The sequence below is a fragment of the Ammodytes marinus genome (genome assembly GCF_949987685.1).
Source record: "Ammodytes marinus genome assembly, chromosome: 5".
NCBI lineage: Eukaryota > Metazoa > Chordata > Actinopteri > Uranoscopiformes > Ammodytidae > Ammodytes > Ammodytes marinus.
In genome coordinates, this window is record NC_137234.1 from 18726162 (window position 1) to 18746568 (window position 20407).

The 20407-nt window shown below is 42.6% G+C and overlaps 3 protein-coding genes across 7 annotated transcripts in view; 2 read left to right on the plus strand and 1 right to left on the minus strand.

Moving 5' to 3' along the window:
- The window catches only part of abcc8 (ATP-binding cassette, sub-family C (CFTR/MRP), member 8), a gene marked incomplete at both ends in the record, with an annotated part of 58205 nt that extends 50132 nt beyond the window's left edge, over positions 1–8073 (plus strand). For all 3 annotated transcript variants that reach the window (XM_080027334.1, XM_080027335.1, XM_080027336.1), the window contains 10 exons: positions 38–140; positions 469–582; positions 2561–2681; positions 3039–3169; positions 3282–3360; positions 3515–3623; positions 4542–4645; positions 6512–6645; positions 7182–7244; positions 7936–8073. In XM_080027334.1, coding sequence (XP_079883460.1) covers positions 38–140; positions 469–582; positions 2561–2681; positions 3039–3169; positions 3282–3360; positions 3515–3623; positions 4542–4645; positions 6512–6645; positions 7182–7244; positions 7936–8073 — 1096 coding nt within the window. The remainder of the gene's footprint in view (positions 1–37; positions 141–468; positions 583–2560; positions 2682–3038; positions 3170–3281; positions 3361–3514; positions 3624–4541; positions 4646–6511; positions 6646–7181; positions 7245–7935) is intronic.
- Positions 8074–9333: 1260 nt separating this feature from the next.
- On the plus strand, positions 9334–10650 carry kcnj11 (potassium inwardly rectifying channel subfamily J member 11; the record flags this gene model as incomplete). Its single annotated transcript, XM_080028118.1, has 1 exon — positions 9334–10650. The coding sequence occupies one exon, from the start codon at positions 9334–9336 to the stop codon at positions 10486–10488; it is 1155 nt and encodes a 384-aa protein (XP_079884244.1). The 3' UTR covers positions 10489–10650.
- Positions 10651–11377: 727 nt separating this feature from the next.
- Positions 11378–20407, minus strand: part of mob2a (MOB kinase activator 2a) — a 69920-nt gene continuing 60890 nt past the window's right edge. For all 3 annotated transcript variants that reach the window (XM_080027328.1, XM_080027327.1, XM_080027326.1), the window contains exons 2-5: positions 19184–19344; positions 17894–17987; positions 13984–14108; positions 11378–13300 (exon numbers count right to left, since the gene is read on the minus strand). In XM_080027328.1, coding sequence (XP_079883454.1) covers positions 12987–13300; positions 13984–14108; positions 17894–17987; positions 19184–19344 — 694 coding nt within the window. In that variant the 3' untranslated portion in view covers positions 11378–12986. The remainder of the gene's footprint in view (positions 13301–13983; positions 14109–17893; positions 17988–19183; positions 19345–20407) is intronic.

The window sequence follows — 20407 nt, forward strand, 5'->3', positions numbered from 1 at the left end:
TCGGGCATATGTGAGACGTGTCTTCTTGTGTTGACAGGTATGAGCCCAGGTTCAGACAGAGACTGCTGCAGTACACTGACGCTAACAACATCGCCTCTCTCTTCCTCACAGCAGCCAACCGTTGGCTGGAGGTCCGCATGGTAAAGATCCTCTCGTCGCTCATCTGTTCACGGTTCTTTACACAGCCTCACAGTTCTGTTGATGTTGCTGGGTAACTGCTCCCTCTGTTGGAAAACCAAAAAAAATTATTTCATATTTTTTCATGGAGTTTTTATGTATCGACCCATGTTTCAAAGCAGCAGAGGGAGAGACCCTCAGACGTTTATGGATTTATGTGCAAAGGGCATTTTGTGCGTTGTGTGTTGACACTAGACTGATCTATAATAATGGATCTTCTTTTATTTTCTTATAATTATTCAGTTCTGCATAATCTTCTGGCTGTAAAATTGATCTTGTCTCTCTCTACAGGAGTATATTGGAGCCTGTGTGGTGCTGGTGGCAGCTGTAGCCTCAATCACAAACTCCCTGTACAACCACCTGTCCCCCGGTCTGGTGGGGCTGGGACTGACCTACGCACTCATGGTGAGACCCCACTACAAGGAACAAACAGAGGATTTTACATATTTAAGCTTCATATTCTACATTGAAGTTGATTATTATTTTCAATATAGTAAATGCGTTTTTCTCCGCTCTTCTATACTTAATTAGGGGAGAGTGGCCTAAGTTGTGCCACTTTTTACTCAAAGTGACTTTAAAGTGAGGCCTTGACAGTAAAGTCTCCAACTCAAATATGTACATATATTTCAGGGTGTTGTGCATTCATGGCAATAAAAACTTTGGATCTGGAATAAACTGTTGAAGAAATATAGCTTTCGGAAAAAAGTTGTCTTGTGGCACAACTTGCCCCCGGTGTGGTGTAAGTTGTGCCGTTGGAGAGAATACCATGGGGTAAATTGTGCCATTGATATATATCTCATAAACTGTAATGCAAGACAAATACATTATACAATCACTTATTTAAGGTTTATTTAAAGTAAATAAAGTAAATATTTTACAAAGATTGAAGGACAATTTTCTTAAACAAGGCCTAGCAGATCTAATGGTTTTACCGGCATAGCTCACAATGACAAAGTCACCATCATCATCTTTCTGGCCATCTGAACTCTCATCAGTGGTGTCGTTAAGTGGAATGGAGATGTCAGTCTCTTCTGAGCTACTGTAGACAACCACTTTCTTTTGGTGACCAGCGTATACAGCCATGCCAATGGCACAACTCTCAGAAATGTACTTTGCACTAGCTGCCCCGCCCTTGTAGAACCAATGCCACCTGGCATATGCGATTCCCCCTCCATTTCTGCCTTAAATCAAGGCTCAAAACCCATATGTACACCCTGGCTTTTCCTCCCCATTAACTATCTTACCTCTGCACTACTATCTTTGTTTATATGTGGATGTCTGGGCTTTATGTCTTTTATTTTGGTTATTGTTATTTTACCTTAATTTTTTACCTACTGAATGCACTTCATGAAGCACTTTGGACAGTGCAAACTGTTATAAAGGTGCTTTTATAAATTAATTTTACTTACTTATTACTTACTTACTTACTTATAACTCACCCCTGGCCCTCTGGCACAAATCACCCCAACCCCAGAATTTTGGATAATAAGCATGATGCAGCAGTTTAGGGCTGACATCGTGCTAACTATAGAGACACAAAGGGTAGCATACCAAAGCACTAAAACATGTGTCAAATGTTTTCAAACGTGTCTATAATTGTTCAGACAGAATAATCAAAAAACCTTGATCATGGAAATTTTACATTGAAAGGCGAAAAACTGTTTTTTTGAGCTTAAATGTGCTTATATTTAATTCCATGTTTCTCCCTTCTTTACAGGATGAGTCAAATGGATGGCTCTTCTTAAATATGTGGTCACTTTTCCAATTTCTTCTATGGTTTTCTAGAAACAAGGGGTGGCACAACTTCCCCACCGGCACAACTTAAGCCACTCTCCCCTATATTTTTATATTTTTAAATATGGTTACTTATGGGTAAGACCCGTTATTTTGTGTTTTAATTATAGAGAAACATTTATGGCAAAAAACAAAGAGCTGGATGAAAGTCATACTCTATAAACTATAAATTTGGAGCTTCCAACAAAAACGCTAGTAGAAGGTTAATCATTTCTTCTTTTATTTATTTTTACATACTTACCTTACTTAAAAAAAATCTAATAAACTAAGGATTTGTTTTAGAATTGGACCATTAGAAAAATGTGCCATCACAAAGCAGACTCATGAAAAGTTGACTTTTTCTAAATGTAAGGTTGTCACACAGTGACTATATGTACATTGCTGTTGCAATGCAATGATAGTGTCCAGAATCATTCATGTGTGTTAATACTTCAGATAATAAGGTCAATTCTTCTTTATAATTCAACATCACCAGCATTCAATTACTAAGTTATTTATGAGAAGACTCACTACCCTGCTGACACTCCCTGTCTGTGCCTGCAGTGACATTTACCCAACTGCTCTCTCCTCCCCCATCTGCATGTATCAGGTGTCCAACTACATGAACTGGATGGTGCGTAACCTGGCAGACATGGAAGTACAGCTTGGCTCAGTCAAGAGGATCAACAGCCTGCTCAAAACTGAACCGGAGAATTACGAGGGGCTGCTCAGTGAGTGCGGCTACACAGGCACAATGACACATTTTCACTAATACAGCAGATGGAAATAAAAATATATTACATGGGCTTTCTTTCCTGAGGTTGACGGTTTTGTGACTTCCTGCTCAGTCTGAGTGAAGTTAAAAGTTATACTACATTTACTCCATTGTCCACTCACATGGGCTCATGTAAAAAGTACCTTTAGTTTCCTTTCAGGTAGAGGGGATGTAGCAAAGAGGCTAGTGGGATTGTATCATTAGAATGCATTTTTTAATGAATTTAAAAATAATCTTAAAGGGGCTCTAATGCTCACAAATGTAGACGTAACAACCATTATATCAAGTTTTAAAAAGTCTGTGTCTGTCTCAGCGGTGTCTCAGGTTCCTGACGGCTGGCCCCGACATGGTGAGATCCAGATCCAGAATCTGAGCGTCCGGTACGACACCACGCTCAAGCCTGTGCTCAAGAATGTCAACGCACATATCAGCCCTGGGCAGAAGGTAACTAAACTGAGGAAACCTGTGTGTTGAAACAGCCGAACAAATTGGCAATGCCCGGAAATATCATACTTTTAAGATTGAATGTAGATATTCAGGCGTTTCTTGTTCTCAGGTGGGGATCTGTGGCAGGACAGGCAGTGGCAAATCCTCTTTCTCCTTGGCCTTCTTCCGCATGGTGGACATGTTTGAGGGTACAGTAATACATCAATATTTTACTGGAACTCATTTTAATTTAAAATGTGATTAATTTAAAGGAACAAGTTTTTTATATGCAACACTAGCAAGAAAAGTTTTTTTCTGCACTGTGTAATGTAGCAATGTGCCATGTGTGTTTTTTTTCTACAGGGAGGATTGTGATTGATGACATAGACATCGCAAAACTGCCTCTGCAGACCCTCAGGTCCCGCCTGTCCATCATCCTCCAAGACCCCTTCCTGTTCAGCGGCTCTATCCGGTAAAATGAACTTCCCCCAATGTACTTTCATTGTAGTTTTAGTAGAAATTAGAAAACGCAGTCCATGTCCAGCAGCAGGACCAGTTGGCAAACTGTGACACACTTCAAAGACTTATCTGCAGCATGAGTAGAGCTGAGTGTTTGTTGATAAGACTACATTCCTTAACGCTGCAGAGGGTTATTTTAAGACTTCAGTGACAGTGAGTGACCATAAAAGCTTTGTCGTGTTGGAGGAGAACGGATGAGGAGCATTTTCAGGAAGCTGTGTGATCCTGTCAGACTGTAATTTTCCGATATTTCAACGAGTGAAATCACGAGAAAGTACACTTAAACATAGAGTTTTTTTATAACGTGTCTGATGCCCCGGCTCCTCCCTACAGCATACACTTACACAGACAGACAGACAGATACTGGGGAGTAGCAGGTGAATGCTTGGCGGTGGTGGGGCTGAATTAAGCAAAGCATAGGAAACATGGAAGGTCATGGAGATACTTGCAGTGCCATGAAGAGGCAGCTACACTGGCAGAGCAGAGGCAGACCTGGTCGTTTCCAACGGCTCAAAAAGGCAGACAGATTGAAAGGATGTCAAGTGTGATCATAGCGACTGTCTGAGTTGGCTTGTGGGCTTTACTTCCTTAATTGAAATATTCCTGACATAATCATAAGTGATACTGAGTTCTAATTGAAATGAACATGAAATTAGATATTTACCTTTAATGCTAGTGTTGGTTGAAGGGAATATATTTAGGATTTAGGGTGGTGTTAAACTGATAGTCAAAAGTATATGAATAATTGTGTGTGTGTGTGTGTGTGTGTGTGTGTGTGTGTGTGTGTGTGTGTGTGTGTGTGTGTGTGTGTGTGTGTGTGTGTGTGTGTGTGTGTGTGTGTGTGTGTGTGTGTGTGTGTGTGTGTGTGTAGGTTCAACCTGGACCCAGAGATGAAGGCTACAGATGAGATGCTCTGGGAAGCTCTGGACATTGCTCAGCTGAAGCCTGTTGTTAAATCCCTTCCAGGAGGACTGGGTGAGAAGATTTGTGTTGTTTTTGTTTGTGTGTGTACATATGACTTCTATCTCATGTATTTTGCTAGTTTCTTCCTTTTAAGCTAGGTTAGCAGTGAAGGCAAGGTTCGTACATCGGCCCACCACTCTGTTCCAGACTGAAATATTATTAAAACTATTAGATTGATGTCCCCTCAGGAATAGTTGTAGAAATGTTTGTGATTTTCAGACTTTTAATGTACCACCACAAATAAGTTCAATTTAAAAATGTAAATTTGTCGAACACTTTATGTTGTGACCAAATACTTATACTTAATATAGGAAAGCTTATGACATTGCCGCGAGCCGCAGTTGTACTTTGTGATTTGAGCTGATAAGTGGATGTCTAATTAAGATGGTAAACATTTTACCTTCTAAACATTTCCGGCGTGGTTGACAATATATTGGGCTTGTATGATTACAATGGACTTGATCATGATCTGTACAATACACACAATAATTACTCTACATGTTCACTGTGATCGTCAACCCAGCTACTCCATTGTCTACATACAAAGATCAGGCATCTGTATCAGAATACACTAGCATGAATGTTTTAACTGCCTGCCGGACCTGCAGTTTTACAGGCACATTATTATTAGCTCACTGTGTCGTCGTTCTGATACAGTTGACCTGACAGTTATAGTCTCACGATCAGATCAGATATAAGTGGAGTGCTGTGTGCCTCTCCGGAGTCTTAACCTACATGCATTATGAATGCTTGGTATGCTGATGCACAGGGGCTCCTCTCAGCAGGACTTTAGTTCCTGTTGGTTTGCAATTCATCCCTCGGTTCGTTATGTCTGTCACTCTCTGCCCTACTACACTGCTCATCTCCCTTGATGCATTTCTGCTTCACTTGTCTCCTGTAACAAATGTGTGTGCGTTGGCGTGTGACATGTTGTCACTTAGCTTTGGTCTTTGTTCACTGGAGCCAAGTGTTGAATAAGTTATTGATCTGTTAACTTGATTTTTCCCATTCATTTATTTAAAGTAACAATATTGTAGTAGAATCTTATGTATATAAAGCTGATGGTGAGATTTATAAGATGTAGATTGCAATGATTAAATTCATCGTACAGAATACTGATTCAATGCCAAACATAAAAAAGGTTTGGAATCTTTTATTTATTCATAGAGTTGAAGAGGTTTTAGTGTAAGGAAAACAGCTCATCTGAAAGTTTCCATTGTGTAGCAGTAGACAAATACTATATAACATCTAATAATACTTACATATTTAAAATATATACTGTAATATTCATCTCTCTCGACCCCTGCATCATAAAAACCCTACAGTTTTTGGGTTTTCAGTTGGCCAGGCCGTTGTCCCACTCTTTCTCCTTTATTCCTGATTATCTCTACAATATTTTACTGTCCAAAATAAAGTGATATCCTTAAAAGATATAATAAATTTTTCAAAGCATCATGAACATGTTGGTGTACTTTTGTCATCTTTGGAGGACATAATTATTAAGGTGTGATGTGGTCCTGATAGCTGCTGTACACATATTGATTTATATGAAACTTAAACTGATTCACTACCAAGTCCCTAATCCACTTTCTAGTATACAGTGAGAAGCCATTCCCATGTAACTTCAGGCAGACTCAGTTTTATTAACCACACGCACACTGACTGCTCACTGAAGAGCATAATAGTCTTTCAAGCCTCGTCTCTGCCTCATTCATGGCACAGCGATGTGAATAGAAAATCAATAAGCTATTGACCCGAAACCAGAAATTAGCAATCGGTTAACTTTCTCAGCCCTCTCGATTCACTGAAACACTAATGAAGTGCCAATATTCATCAGTATGCTGTATTTAAACCTTCCATGTGTTTCTCTCCCATCAGATGCCGCAGTGACAGAGGGAGGAGAGAACTTCAGTCAGGGTCAGAGACAGCTGTTCTGTTTGGCCAGAGCCTTCGTCAGGAAGAGCAGCATCCTCATCATGGACGAAGCCACGGCGTCCATCGACATGGCAACGGTCAGTGTGTCCTGAGTACACGAGCAGTGTGAGGAGGTAGACAGGCAAACAAAGGGGAATAAGTGGTTAAGAGACAATGGGAGGTGAAGGACATTAGAGGACATTAGACTGTCATTATGGATAAACACAATGTTTTAACTGCTGCTTTTGGAGATAAGAGCAAGATAAAGAGAGTGGTAGTGGAGGAGGTGTGCATGAAGCACAAAGAGAGAGAATGAAGTGGAGGGAAAGTGCTCTGCAGTGAGAGGCTGAGGGCAGTCAGTGTCACCAAATGACTGTGTCTTACTGAAGACCTGCTACTGAATGATAGGTCACAAAAAGCCTCATTTCTAGCTATACATTAACGCAGCTGCACTGCCCTTGAGGGAGTATGGCTGTAGCGTTTTATCATGGCCGCCAAGATGAAGAAGAATAGAGGTGACAGTTTAACAGGGCTCTTTATTTTACTGTGTCTCCCACGTGTACTTCTGTTTTTTTCTCAGTTGGCATGAAAGCCAGTTTGTCGTAGTCACCATTATCTCTCTCTGCCCTCACAGGAGAGCATCCTGCAGAAAGTGGTGATGACTTCCTTTGCTGACCGAACAGTAGTAATTATAGCAGTGAGTATGTCCCCCACACCTTGTGAAACACGTTAGGCTGTTTAAGTAATGCATGCAGCGCTCCCACTCCCCCCTGGGAGCGCTGACCTTCATCCTGCTCGGCTGATGCCATTTTAACAGACTGGTGCAAAGCTGCAAATAAACGCAGCAAAGAACAAATAATCATGCATAAAGGATGGTGCTGAAAAATGTTAAAGGTAAGAGAAAATCAGAGATGTAAGATGTCAAAGACAAATTTGCCCCTGAATTCTCAAAATGATTTCACAAAAAAAATCTGTAAAAACAGAAAAATATCAAAAATCTATTTTTCATTACTTCACTTGGATGTTTTCCATAAACTAATCAATAAAGGGACAGGCATCCAGAATATGTGCTGACCTGAAAAGACATTTGTAGGCTCTGGTTATAACTGCAATACCTGCCTGAACCAGAAGCAGAACCTGAATCTATTTCACATCCTACTTTAACACAGCAGTCTTTTTACATACATGTGCCGTATATTGTTGTACTTATTAGTGTACAAATTGCTGGAAAGGTATAGCGGTGTAGAGTAAGACATTTGTTTGATCAAGCATCATATGTTACATTTATTTAGGATGTATGGGTCTCAATTAGTGGCAGATGCAGAGTGCAGCAGCTTTCTGTGCCGTTCATGCAGCGATTGTGGTTTTTCCGTCCCTCTGCCATGTAGCATCGAGTCCACACCATCCTGAATGCCGACTCAGTGATTGTGATGAAAAGAGGGATCATCCTGGAGTATGACAGGCCCCAGGCCCTGCTAGACAAGGAGGACAGCGTCTTCACCTCCTTTGTGCAAGCAGACAAGTAGCACAAGAAGAAGAAGAGGAAGCATCAAAGGAAGACATTCAAAGTGCAATTGTCCTTGGAATATATTCCCTTTTATTTTTAAATCATGTTGTATTATATTTGTACAGAAAAATGAAAGTCTTTGTTAATAAAACATAAATTATCCTTCACTTTTTGTTTTTAGTTGGATATCTGTGTGAGGGGAAAGGAAACCAAAGTTGCGTTGTGCTTGTTTGAGTTAGACTGTTTGAAATAAATCAGTCATTAGAGGATTGCAGGTTTGAAACGACCTATCCAGCTAGACGAGGCTAAAAGTCGGAAACAGCATGGTGATCAACTTCATATACTCAAGGATGTCAAAGTGGGATGAGGGTCTGCACCTGCTCTAACCTGGACTCACATCTGACATAAGGAGGACTGTAAAAGAAGCCTCTAGAAAGCTGCATGGAGGCCAGAGGAGCGCAGAGGAGAAGGAGCCCAGAAGGACAGGAATATCATGTTTCAAAACGTCGGACTGGATTTCAACACAAAAAAAAAGACTTGAGTCTGGATCCTGTGGGTGAACAGCCCCCTTTCTAAACATGTAAAGCAAAGTGTATATCAAACTGCCTTAGGAGGATTTACTGTAGAGTGCTCTGTATGTGTCTGCATTTAACCCATTATGTAATCAGAGAGTATGAGCTGCCAGTGGAAATTAGGCCGCCCAACTAAACAGTATTTATTGCTGTTCTGCATTCTCATTGAAAATCACAGGCAGAGCAGCACAGGGGTGGTGGGGGGAGGGACTGCCTCTCCACCTCACAGCGTCTCCATCTCACGTTACCAAACAATAGAGAATTGGCCGAGTCAGCGCGATTCAACTGCGCCACTACAGCCTGCCTTTTCATCCACATTTTATATAACTCATCTCGGAGGCCCGTTATAATCCTACCCCAACATTTTAAATCTGATGGAGACGGAGTTTCCTCTGCGCTTGAGGCCACAGCCCCGGGTTGATTGGCAGTGAAGCGGTCAGTGCTGTGAGCGACGGCGGCAGCTGCAGAGCTAAAAAGGATAATATTCTCACGGGACCTCGCTGTAGGCTGGTGAAGTGCCTGATCTGGAGGTAAGGTGAGAAGCGCACGTACCTCAAGAAAACGTGGGACAACAAGACTCCCTCTTGCGCCCGACAGCTACCGGCGCTGACTGACTACTAAGAAGCGTAAAATACTGCTTTTAGTCGGACACGCGAACCTTCACTCTCAGAGCCAATAAGGCTGTGGGAGCATAGTATGGGAGCGCTATGTTGTCAAGGAAAGGAATAATTCCTGAGGATTACTTGCTGACACGTTTGGCCGAAAATGTCCAGAAGCCCGTGTTCAGGGCGAAACAGAGGAAAGCTCGGTTCGTCAGAAAGAACGGCGCCTGCAATGTGGCGCACACCAACATCCGAGAGCAGGGCCGGTTCTTGCAGGACGTCTTCACCACTCTCGTGGATTTGAAATGGCTTCACACGCTCATCATTTTCACCATGTGCTACCTATGCAGCTGGCTCCTCTTCGGGATGGTCTGGTGGCTCACTGCCTTCGCGCACGGCGACTTGGACCAGAGAGGAGACGACTTTGTCCCGTGCGTAACGGACATCCACTCCTTCTCCTCCGCCTTCCTCTTCTCCATAGAGGTGCAGGTGACCATCGGCTTCGGCGGCCGGATGGTGACTGAGGAATGCGTCTCCGCCATCATCATCCTGATCGTGCAGAACATCTTGGGACTGATCATCAACGCCATCATGCTCGGCTGCATCTTCATGAAAACGGCACAGGCCAACCGGCGCGCGGAGACGCTCATTTTCAGCAAGCATGCCGTCATCTCCGTCCGCAACAACAGGCTGTGCTTCATGATCCGCATCGGGGACCTGAGGAAAAGCATGATCATTAGTGCCACCGTGCGGATGCAAGTGTGCAGGAGAACCACCACGGATGAGGGGGAGGTGGTGCCTCTGGACCAGATCGACATCCACATGGATAACCCGGTGGGCACCAACGGCGTCTTCCTGGTGTCTCCCCTCATCATCTGCCACGTCATCGACAAGGCTAGCCCGCTGTACGAGATGTCCCCCATAGACCTGCAGCAGGACGACCTGGAGGTGATCGTGGTGCTGGAGGGAGTGGTTGAGACCACAGGCATCACCACGCAGGCCAGGACCTCCTATCTGTCGGAGGAGATCCTGTGGGGGCAGCGCTTCGTGCCCACAGTGTCCGAGGAGGACGGCACTTACGCGGTGGACTACTCCAAGTTCGGCAACACCGTGACAGTCCCGACCCCGTTCTGCAGCGCCAAGAAAGTTGACGACACAGGTGGCATCATTCAGTTTAAGCTGAAGGAAGGCGCCCCCACGCGGGCGACCGTGAGAAAGCGTCGGGCCACCACGCGGAGGACCCGGATGGATACTTCGTAAAACTGATGAATGATCTCTATGTAAACCATGTCTGCCAGCATTTTATACGAGGTGTCATTATTTAAGCTTGAGTTGTTTTAAATGACACACTCCTTTTTATTTTATAAAGAATATAGCCTATACTATGGATTTACGCACACATACAGGCTTTTTACACAGGGTCAGCGTGAACACGCACAAATACAGAATGCACTGAGAATAATGAGATGAGACTTATTAAAACCTGAGGAGTCCTTGTACCCAGAATGAACAGAAAGTCCAGTTTGGATGTGTTTTTTTTTCTTATTTTATTATGACTGCATGTATTTAAATGAATTAAAGGAGAATACTTAATGTAGAGTGTTGTGGGTGCAGAGACCAAATCATATACGATTTAAGATAAGGGACACCATAATTCCATAAAACAGCATTCAACTAAAACTTAAGATTTATTTCAATTTGGTTATGTAATTGAGACCTAGATATACTGCGTTTGAGTTTTAAATTACCTCAATCACTTCAGCCTTTGCTACCACCAGTGTATCATACCAACATTAACCAATAGGTAGGCTACAATATTAAAAAGACTGATTTTTACGGTCTGGTAATATTCAATCCCAGGAACTATAGTCATATGATCCTCCCTGTTTGATACATTTCCCAACATGTTACATTCCGCATTTGCATTGCAGGTTTACTTTATAGTCAACAGGACATCAACAGGACATCATCAGTATCAGGACTTCACAAAGCCCCTCCAGTCACAGTAGATATTAAAACATATACATTCTCCTCATTGCTAGTAACTAACTAAAAGTGTCAAATCGCCCTATGTAAAAATAGCATGACTTGTTCATTTCCTCTGCATAATTTGCACAGAGACATTCACACAAAAGACAAAGAGGCAGGGTGGCATTTCTCTCTTTTATTAGATTATAATCCGCAGAGCTTGAAATATTAAATTGCTTTTAACTTAGTTAATAATTAAAATACATAAAAACGAGAGCCAGAACAGAAGAACCCTGCTAAAAAAAAAAAAAAAAAAAAAAAGAATTAAAATAAATAAAAAGGAGAATTATAAACCCAATCCTCCTCCATACAGAGGCTATGTCTGACAGAACCCGCTTGCGATTCTTTGTACAGTAAAGTCCAAGCAGACTGTGCATTTTCTATACATGTGTAATGATACCATTATTGTTATTATTTCTCAACTAATTTTCCTCAGATAATCTTTTAAAAAAAGCTAATTTTAAAGGGACAGGTTAAAAGAAACCATAAGTGGAGATTTCAACTTTTGCACTGGGAGAACTGGTGACTGTTAAACAGCAGAGCAGCTCCACACCATCTCCTCCCACCCCTCCTCTCTCTCTCTAGTCTCTGGGGCTGCAGACATTACCTCATGTCTTTGTCCTTCTGTGCTGTTGGAGTGGGTGGTGGTTTTAAGGGGATGCTGCTGTGCTGAACACCAGCAGACAGCCTCTGGTTTGGGCCTCATGCCTCATTGACTCTCTCGATCGGATTAAATATCTAACATACAATCTCTATATTTTCCTCCCGGTCTCCCTTGCTTCTGTGGCGTTCTCTGCGTGTCTGCTGCCCTCTACTGGTAGGCTATGGGACAGGTTTGTTGGGGGGGGGGGGGTACACAGGGTGATTATGTGACTATACTGTAGTTAAACACGATCAACATCTGTCATACGAATACGGCTTAGCAGTCTGGAGAACATGGGCACAGAGAATGAAGAAAAAAAAAGAAAAAAAAGAGAGAGTGAGTAACTTCTCTCTGGCAGCAGTGACGTATTCTCTCAGGTCCTGAGTAGGAAGCGCTTCAATAATCCCCCCACACAAACAACCCAAACAGTGATTGGCTATTTATCGCCCCGTCAGGCAGTAGCGTGGCTCCCTACTGGCCAGCGTAGTGGCCATGCCGTGCAGGGCAGCCTCCCGCAGGGTGAGCAGAGACGCCTCTACTCCTCACATTAACAACACTGTACAATAGTAGGTTGAAGCAAAGCAGAGCCCCCTTCCTGTACTGTGTGTTATAGGTAGAGGAAGGAGGGAGGAGAGCGGCCGGACACGCTGCACACCGACTCCCTCGCTCCACCATACACACACACACACACACACACACACACACACAACAACAAAAAATAAAAACTGAATTAAACTTTCAACAAAAATTAAAACCAAAAAATAAAATAAAAACATACACATACTTTTTTGTTCCTAGTTTTAAATTTGCAGAGAAGATTGGGAGGGATTTGCCCCTTGGGAGGAACGCTCACGCCAATTCCTGCAGGCGTGACAAATCCCTCCCCGCCACCCCAGACCCCCCCCACCCCCCCAGAAATCCCCCTCCCCCTTCCTTCCTTCCGGCTGGTTGGTCGGTTGGTGTCGTAGCGAAATATAAGGGAAGTGGAAGGTCTCTAAAGTCCTGCTGGCACCTGAGGAAGGGGGCCAGGCTAGTCTTTCCTTCTTCTCCTCTATCTTGTCTTCTATCACCCCCCGGGGCTGCCGGCTCATCTCTCCGTCACGTGGTTTTGTGCGGAGGGGCAGGGCGCGGGGGCGGAGGAGGGGGCCGGGGCGGGGGGCAGAGGGACAGGGGTGCAGAGGACTTCGGACAGGTCGTCCATGATACAGGTCTCCTTGGGGTCGACCAGGTTGAATTCCCTTACGAAAACGATGAAATGTGCATACAGAGTGTTCAAGTGGCCCTGCAGGTCCAGCGCCACCGTCTCTTTAAAGTGCGCCCAGTAGAGGTGAGCCAGCACGTGGAACAGGTACCGGCAGATCTTCTTTACCAAGGACTCAAAGGAGTTGGGGAACTCCTTGCCTGAGGGGACAGGAAAAAACAAACAGGATTAGACATGGGGAGAATGGTTTAAATCACACAGCTGGTGTTTTCCAATACTTTTTTGTAATTGCAGAGAAATTTTAGGAAATACTTAAAAATCTACAATGTATAAGTGTCTCTTTCAATATTTTCCAATTTGCCTACCCTGTCTGTGACACTCTGTAGATTATTGCTTCCTACTGATAACGTAAACATTTAAAGAAATATTCACTAAGATATAGTTTCATTTCTAGAAACAGCTAAATAATGCTTTTGTCTTCTTGTTTTTAGAAAACATTACAATTACTTAGCTTTGGATTAAAACAGCTCTATTATCGCTCACATTAACTGAATCAGATTCAATAATATATTATCTATACTTAATCTGTATATAAATGATCAATCCTTCAACAAATTATACTAATACAATGTGATGCGTGTAGAAATAGTAATGGGCATTATTACTATTTTTGATAACACAAACCCAATGATTACTAAAGAAAATGAATGAGAAGACTTAATATAGAAAACAATTCTAAGATGTGGCTTGTAGATTACATCATATTAACTTCTTTCACATGTTCATAAGTGGACAACCACTTGTTAATTTGTAAATATTGAGCAGCAGGGGGCAGCAGTAGTACACCAGTCACTTCCTGGATACTTTAAGCCTTCACACTCACCATATTTTGTAGGAAAGATTTCCTCGTCTGTGACCAGTTTCTGACAGAGACTCATTACAAAGTCGACATATTGCGGAGCAGTGCACTTCGTCTTCTTCCCCCTCTCGTCATACCAGTAGTATATTCTGGAAAGAGAAAGACAGAGGAAATATTACAATGACTGTTGGCTTACATTAAAGACAGATCACTAAGGAAACATAATTATCCTAATGCATGTATTCTTAACAATGCCTGTGGTTGACGCAGGAGCCGCTTAGACACACACAGGAATATTTCCTGGAATACATGTATTCATACAAGGAAGAAAACATCATGCAGGTGAGCCTATGATGAAAACATCACCTGGCCCTATTTCTTCATTGGAGGGGAAAACCCATACTACGCATGACTTCTCACTCACTCTCTGACACATATCACAATGAAGATGTATGGTCCAGTGTACTTAAAACTGTATGGTTCTGGTATGGTAACCACAGAGACAAAAGGTGAGCTGGTGGATCAATAAGCAGATGCAATGGAATAGAGAACAATGCATGCAGGCAGATTGGGTCTAAGGGGGTCAGTGGGGCAGACATTACAAAAGTCTGAGGAATGTAAAGCGTCCACATAACTGACCCTGCAGGAGGGGACCTACTGACCACAGCTCAGGGTCCAGACTCTTACAATGCACTTACTCACACAGTATTTCACAGAGTGTTAGTAAGGGGCAGACGCTGACTAAGACTACAAGGAGGCCCTCTATACCTACCCAGACGTGACAAACACACAGGAATGGAATCTAAACATGTTCCCTATCCATTTAATGCAGTTTTTTTTAATAGTCCTTTTAGTTTTGTCACTTTTTTATTATTTATGTATTGCAGTTATTATTTGTATTATTTGTTATCCAACGTCTTCTGTAATTTCCAACATATTTAAAAATTCAGATTGGAAGTTTTAGGTTGGGGTGCTGGTGTTGCGTGATAAGTGGTTCTGAAATGTACAGTGTGGCGACAAACTATATGTATGATGATATGGGGTTATGTGATGTCGAGGGCTACACAACTGTTCTATTGGACAGATAACATTTTTTACAATTGAGCTCAATGCCTATCTGGATGTCTTGCTTAGTCTTTGATAAACAAAGGTACAATATTTGGTATGAGAGTTTTACAAAACGTAACAATTCTGTGCATTTTACTAACCAAACAAAATTGGAACTGGCCACAGAAACCCAAACCTTACAAGCAGCGTGAGCACATTAACACTCCCCTCCCTCTCGCCCTCCCACACAAATGCACACACCCATCTATCCACCCACCCATGCAGAATGGGTCTGAATAGCTACCAAATGGTTCCGTTCCCTCATAGCTCATGGAAACATTTTCTTCCAAAAATAGTGCTGAGCTCTGCCTTGGGGCAGGGGCACTGACGCTGCTGTGACTGTGGCGCAGTCAGTCTTTACCACAGAGGGGGGCGCGGGTGCCAAGTCCTGTACGGGCAGGAAGGGTGGGGTGCTGGGCAGCGGGGAAGGTGCATCATTAATGGTGGGCCTCGTCTCAGAAACATGGTTTTGGTGGTAAGAGTTTTAGCTGAACAAAAAAGCCTTTTGGTTGAATGCGGAGCTGTGAGATGAACTAAATAAGTTACATTTCGTGTTTTTAATCTTAATTATGACATGACGTCTGTTTTCTAGTGCATACAAGAACATGTTCAGGTTTTTAGGGTGTGGGCTGTGTAGCAGTAGCTTAAGAGGACAAGAGTGGAAAAATCCACCAATGACAAGTTTGTCTCTGACAGCCACTCTGTCATTTGTGTCTTTTCTCAAGGTATGTTGTTTGCCACCGTCATGTTTTCATCTAGGGTTAACACATGCACTTGGAGACGGCATGTGACGCATTAGGAGCTGTGTAGTGATTGTTTTTTTTTTAAGTGTGGGTAATCAGGTTTTTTCAGCCTTCAGTATACACAGAGGAAATGAAGGCCTCCCTCCAAAGACAAGGGCTCACACATAATTTGCGGAGAAGTGTGCGTATTCCTACGCCAACTTTCGACCATGCGCAGAGCTACCGCAAGGTTTTCCTGACTCGGGGAATCAGCGACACTCAACGGCAACACCACAAAATAAAGCTCAGTAATCAGAAAGACACACACATATTACTGTGAAATGCTTGGCACCCACTATATTTAATCAATCATATGTATAAGCATACCTAAAGTTGCGAATATAGGCTACTGTTGTCTATGGCATGCAGTTGTGATGTAGGTTGAATTACTTATCAAGTAGGTCTACATGTTTTGGTTATATTTTTAAATTGAATCTTATAGCGCTACTCTATAATAATATCATATACGTCGGGAGGTGTTTCCGTGAGTTGCCAGAAATAGTCTATATTTTAGGCGGTGTGTAAAAAGTAGTTTTGTACAAAGTTAAGGCCAACAATATTAATTAAAACAGTATATTTCATTAGATAAAATCATGTTATGAATTTAGCTCATTATTATCTCTTTCCCATAACAATTTAAACTGGAAGTTTAAACTATAATCTGGCGTTGTTGGAAATGTGCGGATCTCACGGAAGGGAAACAATGCTCTGGAATAGACTATAGGCTAATGCATTTCAGTCAAAATGACGTGCTTATTAAGAGCGTCAAAATATTCAGGAGCTATTTAGCATTCACCATCTTTGGTAGATTGTGGGATGAAACTGGGAGGTGAAGTGAGAGGACACGGGGCGGAGATCGTCCGCGCACAATTCACTGCAGGTGGGTATTTATAAAGGGAATATAGCGTGCAACTGTGCGCAGCACATTCTTGTTTTTGTGCGGACGCAATGTTTTGGGATGGATTCTACGCACACCTTTATAAATGAGGCCCCAGGCATTTTCAAAATAATCTCTCTGGTGACTTCATAGTGGTGTGAACCTGCACTTTTCAGCCCCAAGCTTATCTTACCGCTGGAACAAATGGCCTGGGTGTTCTCGTCACTCCCACAAGCATCAAACGAATGGTTTTAGCAAACTTCAGATAGCAGCAAGAAACACATGCTGGACTTCAACAGGTGTGTCGTCTTCAGTCTCTCTCTCGTCTGCTCAGTGGTTAGATTTGAGACAAACTTAACCTAATGATTCACATTTGCCCACTTATAGGGTTCTACTTTTGAGTACATGTTCAGATTTTGTAGCCCTTTGATCCCACTCAAGCCGTATAGATAGTTGTTCTCTTGACTTGATGTAGCCCCATTTACACCGCCAGTTCAAGCCCGGAAAATTCCTGCTTTCGTCTGCCTTGGAACAGCAGCATGGCGAGTGTGACGTTTACGAGACATGCTACAACTGCGACCGCAACCTGGAGACTTTTTGTTCATTTATTCAAACCAGGGAATATAAATATCTATAAATATAAATTACAATCTTTATTTGAAATGTTAGTATTGCTAATAATATATGTATGTAAATGCACACACCGATCCACCTGTATTGCTGGCTTTGCTCGGTCCCTTATAAATGCACAAAGCGTGCATATTTGCGGATTGGTAGTCCATTTATATGCAGGAATCTGTGTGCCTTCTGCTGAACTTTCAAGACAGACTTGGTAAAATAAATTCTAAAACTATCCTTTAAGAACCCCGTGCAGCGGCAAGCGTGGAGAGACAGCAAGGTGCCATACTCCCTATACCACGGCTCTTAGGTAAATATACAGCTGGTTGCAGTGCATTAAAGCTGCATACTGCACATTCCTAAATAGACTATGTGGGTTATAAGACCAGCCTGAACCTGAATACACCCTCTGGGTCGTGAACCATCCCTTGCTGACCGGGGGGAGAGCATCCCTGATGAATTAACCAATGGGACACTAGATGTCTGATGAATAAACCAATGGGCATCCACAGCTGAGCCATGAATAAACCAATAGATGGAGGTAACTTACGTGTTGCAGGCCGTCATGGCTTGACAGGTGTCCCCAGTGCAGAACTCTGAGATGGTGCTGTACTGCAGGTTGATAAGATTGAAGAATGTTGTCGCTGTTGTGAAAACACAAGAGAGATCAGCGTGTTAGTCCAGTTACACAGGATTAAATCATCACTCTTAAGTACTTTATAAATGCCAGAATGACGTGAATGAATGTCTACAATGCTGAGAGAAAATAGATGGATGATGAGGACACACCTACAGCGCTGTACACTGCAGTGTATCAGTCCCTGTGAATAGTGAGTGGGACAGTCTACAGTCATAAACTAATCAATCATGTCACAGCTTCCTTAGCAGTGTGTGAGGCTAAGGGGAAAAAAAGGAATTCCTAGATAGCATGAGAAACGCCGTCACAGCAGAAGATCAAAGCAGTACGTAGGGTCTACCCAGGGCAAAAACATTTATCTTAAAACAATTTGTTCTGTACGTTGATGAATGCAAAACATGTGAGAATTTTCTGGTACGGTGACATTCCTCCAACTGTATGCCTTTCTTTGCAAACGGTTCAAGATGTTGAGAGTTTGATGATTTACTTGAATACTACACGGCTCCTTTTAAAGTAGCCGACCAAGCGACGTATTCAGTCAGATACTGTTGGTTAACACATGTGGGCAGAATTAATGGACTCTTGAAAATTCCAACTATATTGATTCGGTTTAAAACAAAGAAAAAAATATATAATCAAAACATTGCTAAACCTTATAGTTTTCGTGGACAAGCATGAACCCAGTTAGTACTAGTGGATACAAGTTGATACGAGCGAGCTGATACAACTTCCATTTCAAATACATTAACATGTGAAAACATGTCATATCTGTTTTATTAAACTGTTTTTTTGGTCAAAAAAGGGAGAGGAATGCTTGTTCTTCTGCTTCACCCTCACAAGCACCTGGCTGGTTTGGATACGTTACCAAAACCCAGCCAGGGAGACTGACACTTGATGACTATAAATTACACTAAGAATTAAAACAGTGCACTGACGCTGGCGAGTGAAGCATGATGTTTAAAGAAGCGCTGCGTGTTGTCAATGCTGTGCCAGGTCTGGATCCTGTTAAGGCTTTGGCTCTCTCACAGCTCCGACTCAGATAAACAATTCCAAACCACTGAAGCAAATTTTAAAACAACTCAAAGCATTTTGATGTCGTATGCAAAATATTTTAACAATGGCCACGTTAAATGGCTTTAACAGGCTTAGTTATTAAAGTAGTGGTTTCTGCTGGCTGCATCATCTACCACAATAGTCACTCACTGTTGCTGGCTAGCCATTCGTTGAGGTCTATCTCTCTGGGCAGCACCACCAGCTCCTTGAGGTCAAAGTCCACCACACGGATCTTTGTGTACTCCAGCTCCAAGTACTGCTTCTTCTCCTCCGCCGGAGGCTTCTTTCCATTGGGCTTCGTCTTCGACTTCCTGCGACACAGAAGATAAGAGAGGGCGGGTTAGAGGGGGCCGCAAATGACTGGAAAAGATTTAACAAAAAGTGGCTAAAAGTGACACAGTCTGGTACATTTACTGTTTGATTGGACACTGTAAAGAATGGGAGGCTGATTTAAGCTCTTTTTCTGGACTGCGAGCTTCAAAACATTTTCAAGACAGGCCAAAATGATGCCACTGTAAAACAACTGAAAGTCATAACTTTTATTTTAAAAAAAATCGCCACAGCAACCTAAACAGACCAAACAAAGAGTCCTCTGTTGTGTGTACCTGACTCCTACTGACTCCTATACTCTGGCCTCTGGCCTAATGTTGGCTCTCATAGCTTCCCCACAGACAGCCGTCCCCTGCGCCTTGTACTTCCACTGCTAGTTTTAGCAGGGGGATGTCATTTCACACTCTCCACGCACTTGCAGGGCTTTAACCTCTCCCCCCCTCCAGGCCCCCGGATGTATCAGTAGAGGCACAGCAATCTGAGGTCAAAGGTTGAAAGGCTTGATACATGAGTGAGACAAATAAACAAGAGGAAGAGTTGTCTGGGACGGTCGTAACACAACAAAGGCCAATGTAGCAGACTAGCCCCAAAAGCTTCCTTCAATTATTTCTTTGAACGTTGGAGCCAGCTTACAATAGCCAACTTGATCAGTATGATACCCAAGGCTTTCCTCAGTCTGTAACGACCCATATTCCTGTTCCCAACATCTTTATTTTATCTCACGCTCGGCTCTGCTAGTGCTACCTCTGTTTAAAAGACTCGGGGTTTTTTAGTTTGGTCACTGAATTTATTTTTACTCTTGTTGACGCAAGTTTTTTTGTCGGTCTTGTGCTTCCATGTCCAGTTCTCATCTCTCTCCTAACCCTCTGTCTATACACAATGACCCAGGTATGAGTTCCTGCATCTCGCATTCTTTTAAGGGCTGTGTGTAATTAATTGAATTTTCATCGCGGTTACAATTTGGACTTCCAACAATCATGACAATAAGAAAATGGACTTTTACAATAGAATGTTTTCAAGCCTTGCGAAAAGCTTAAATATATT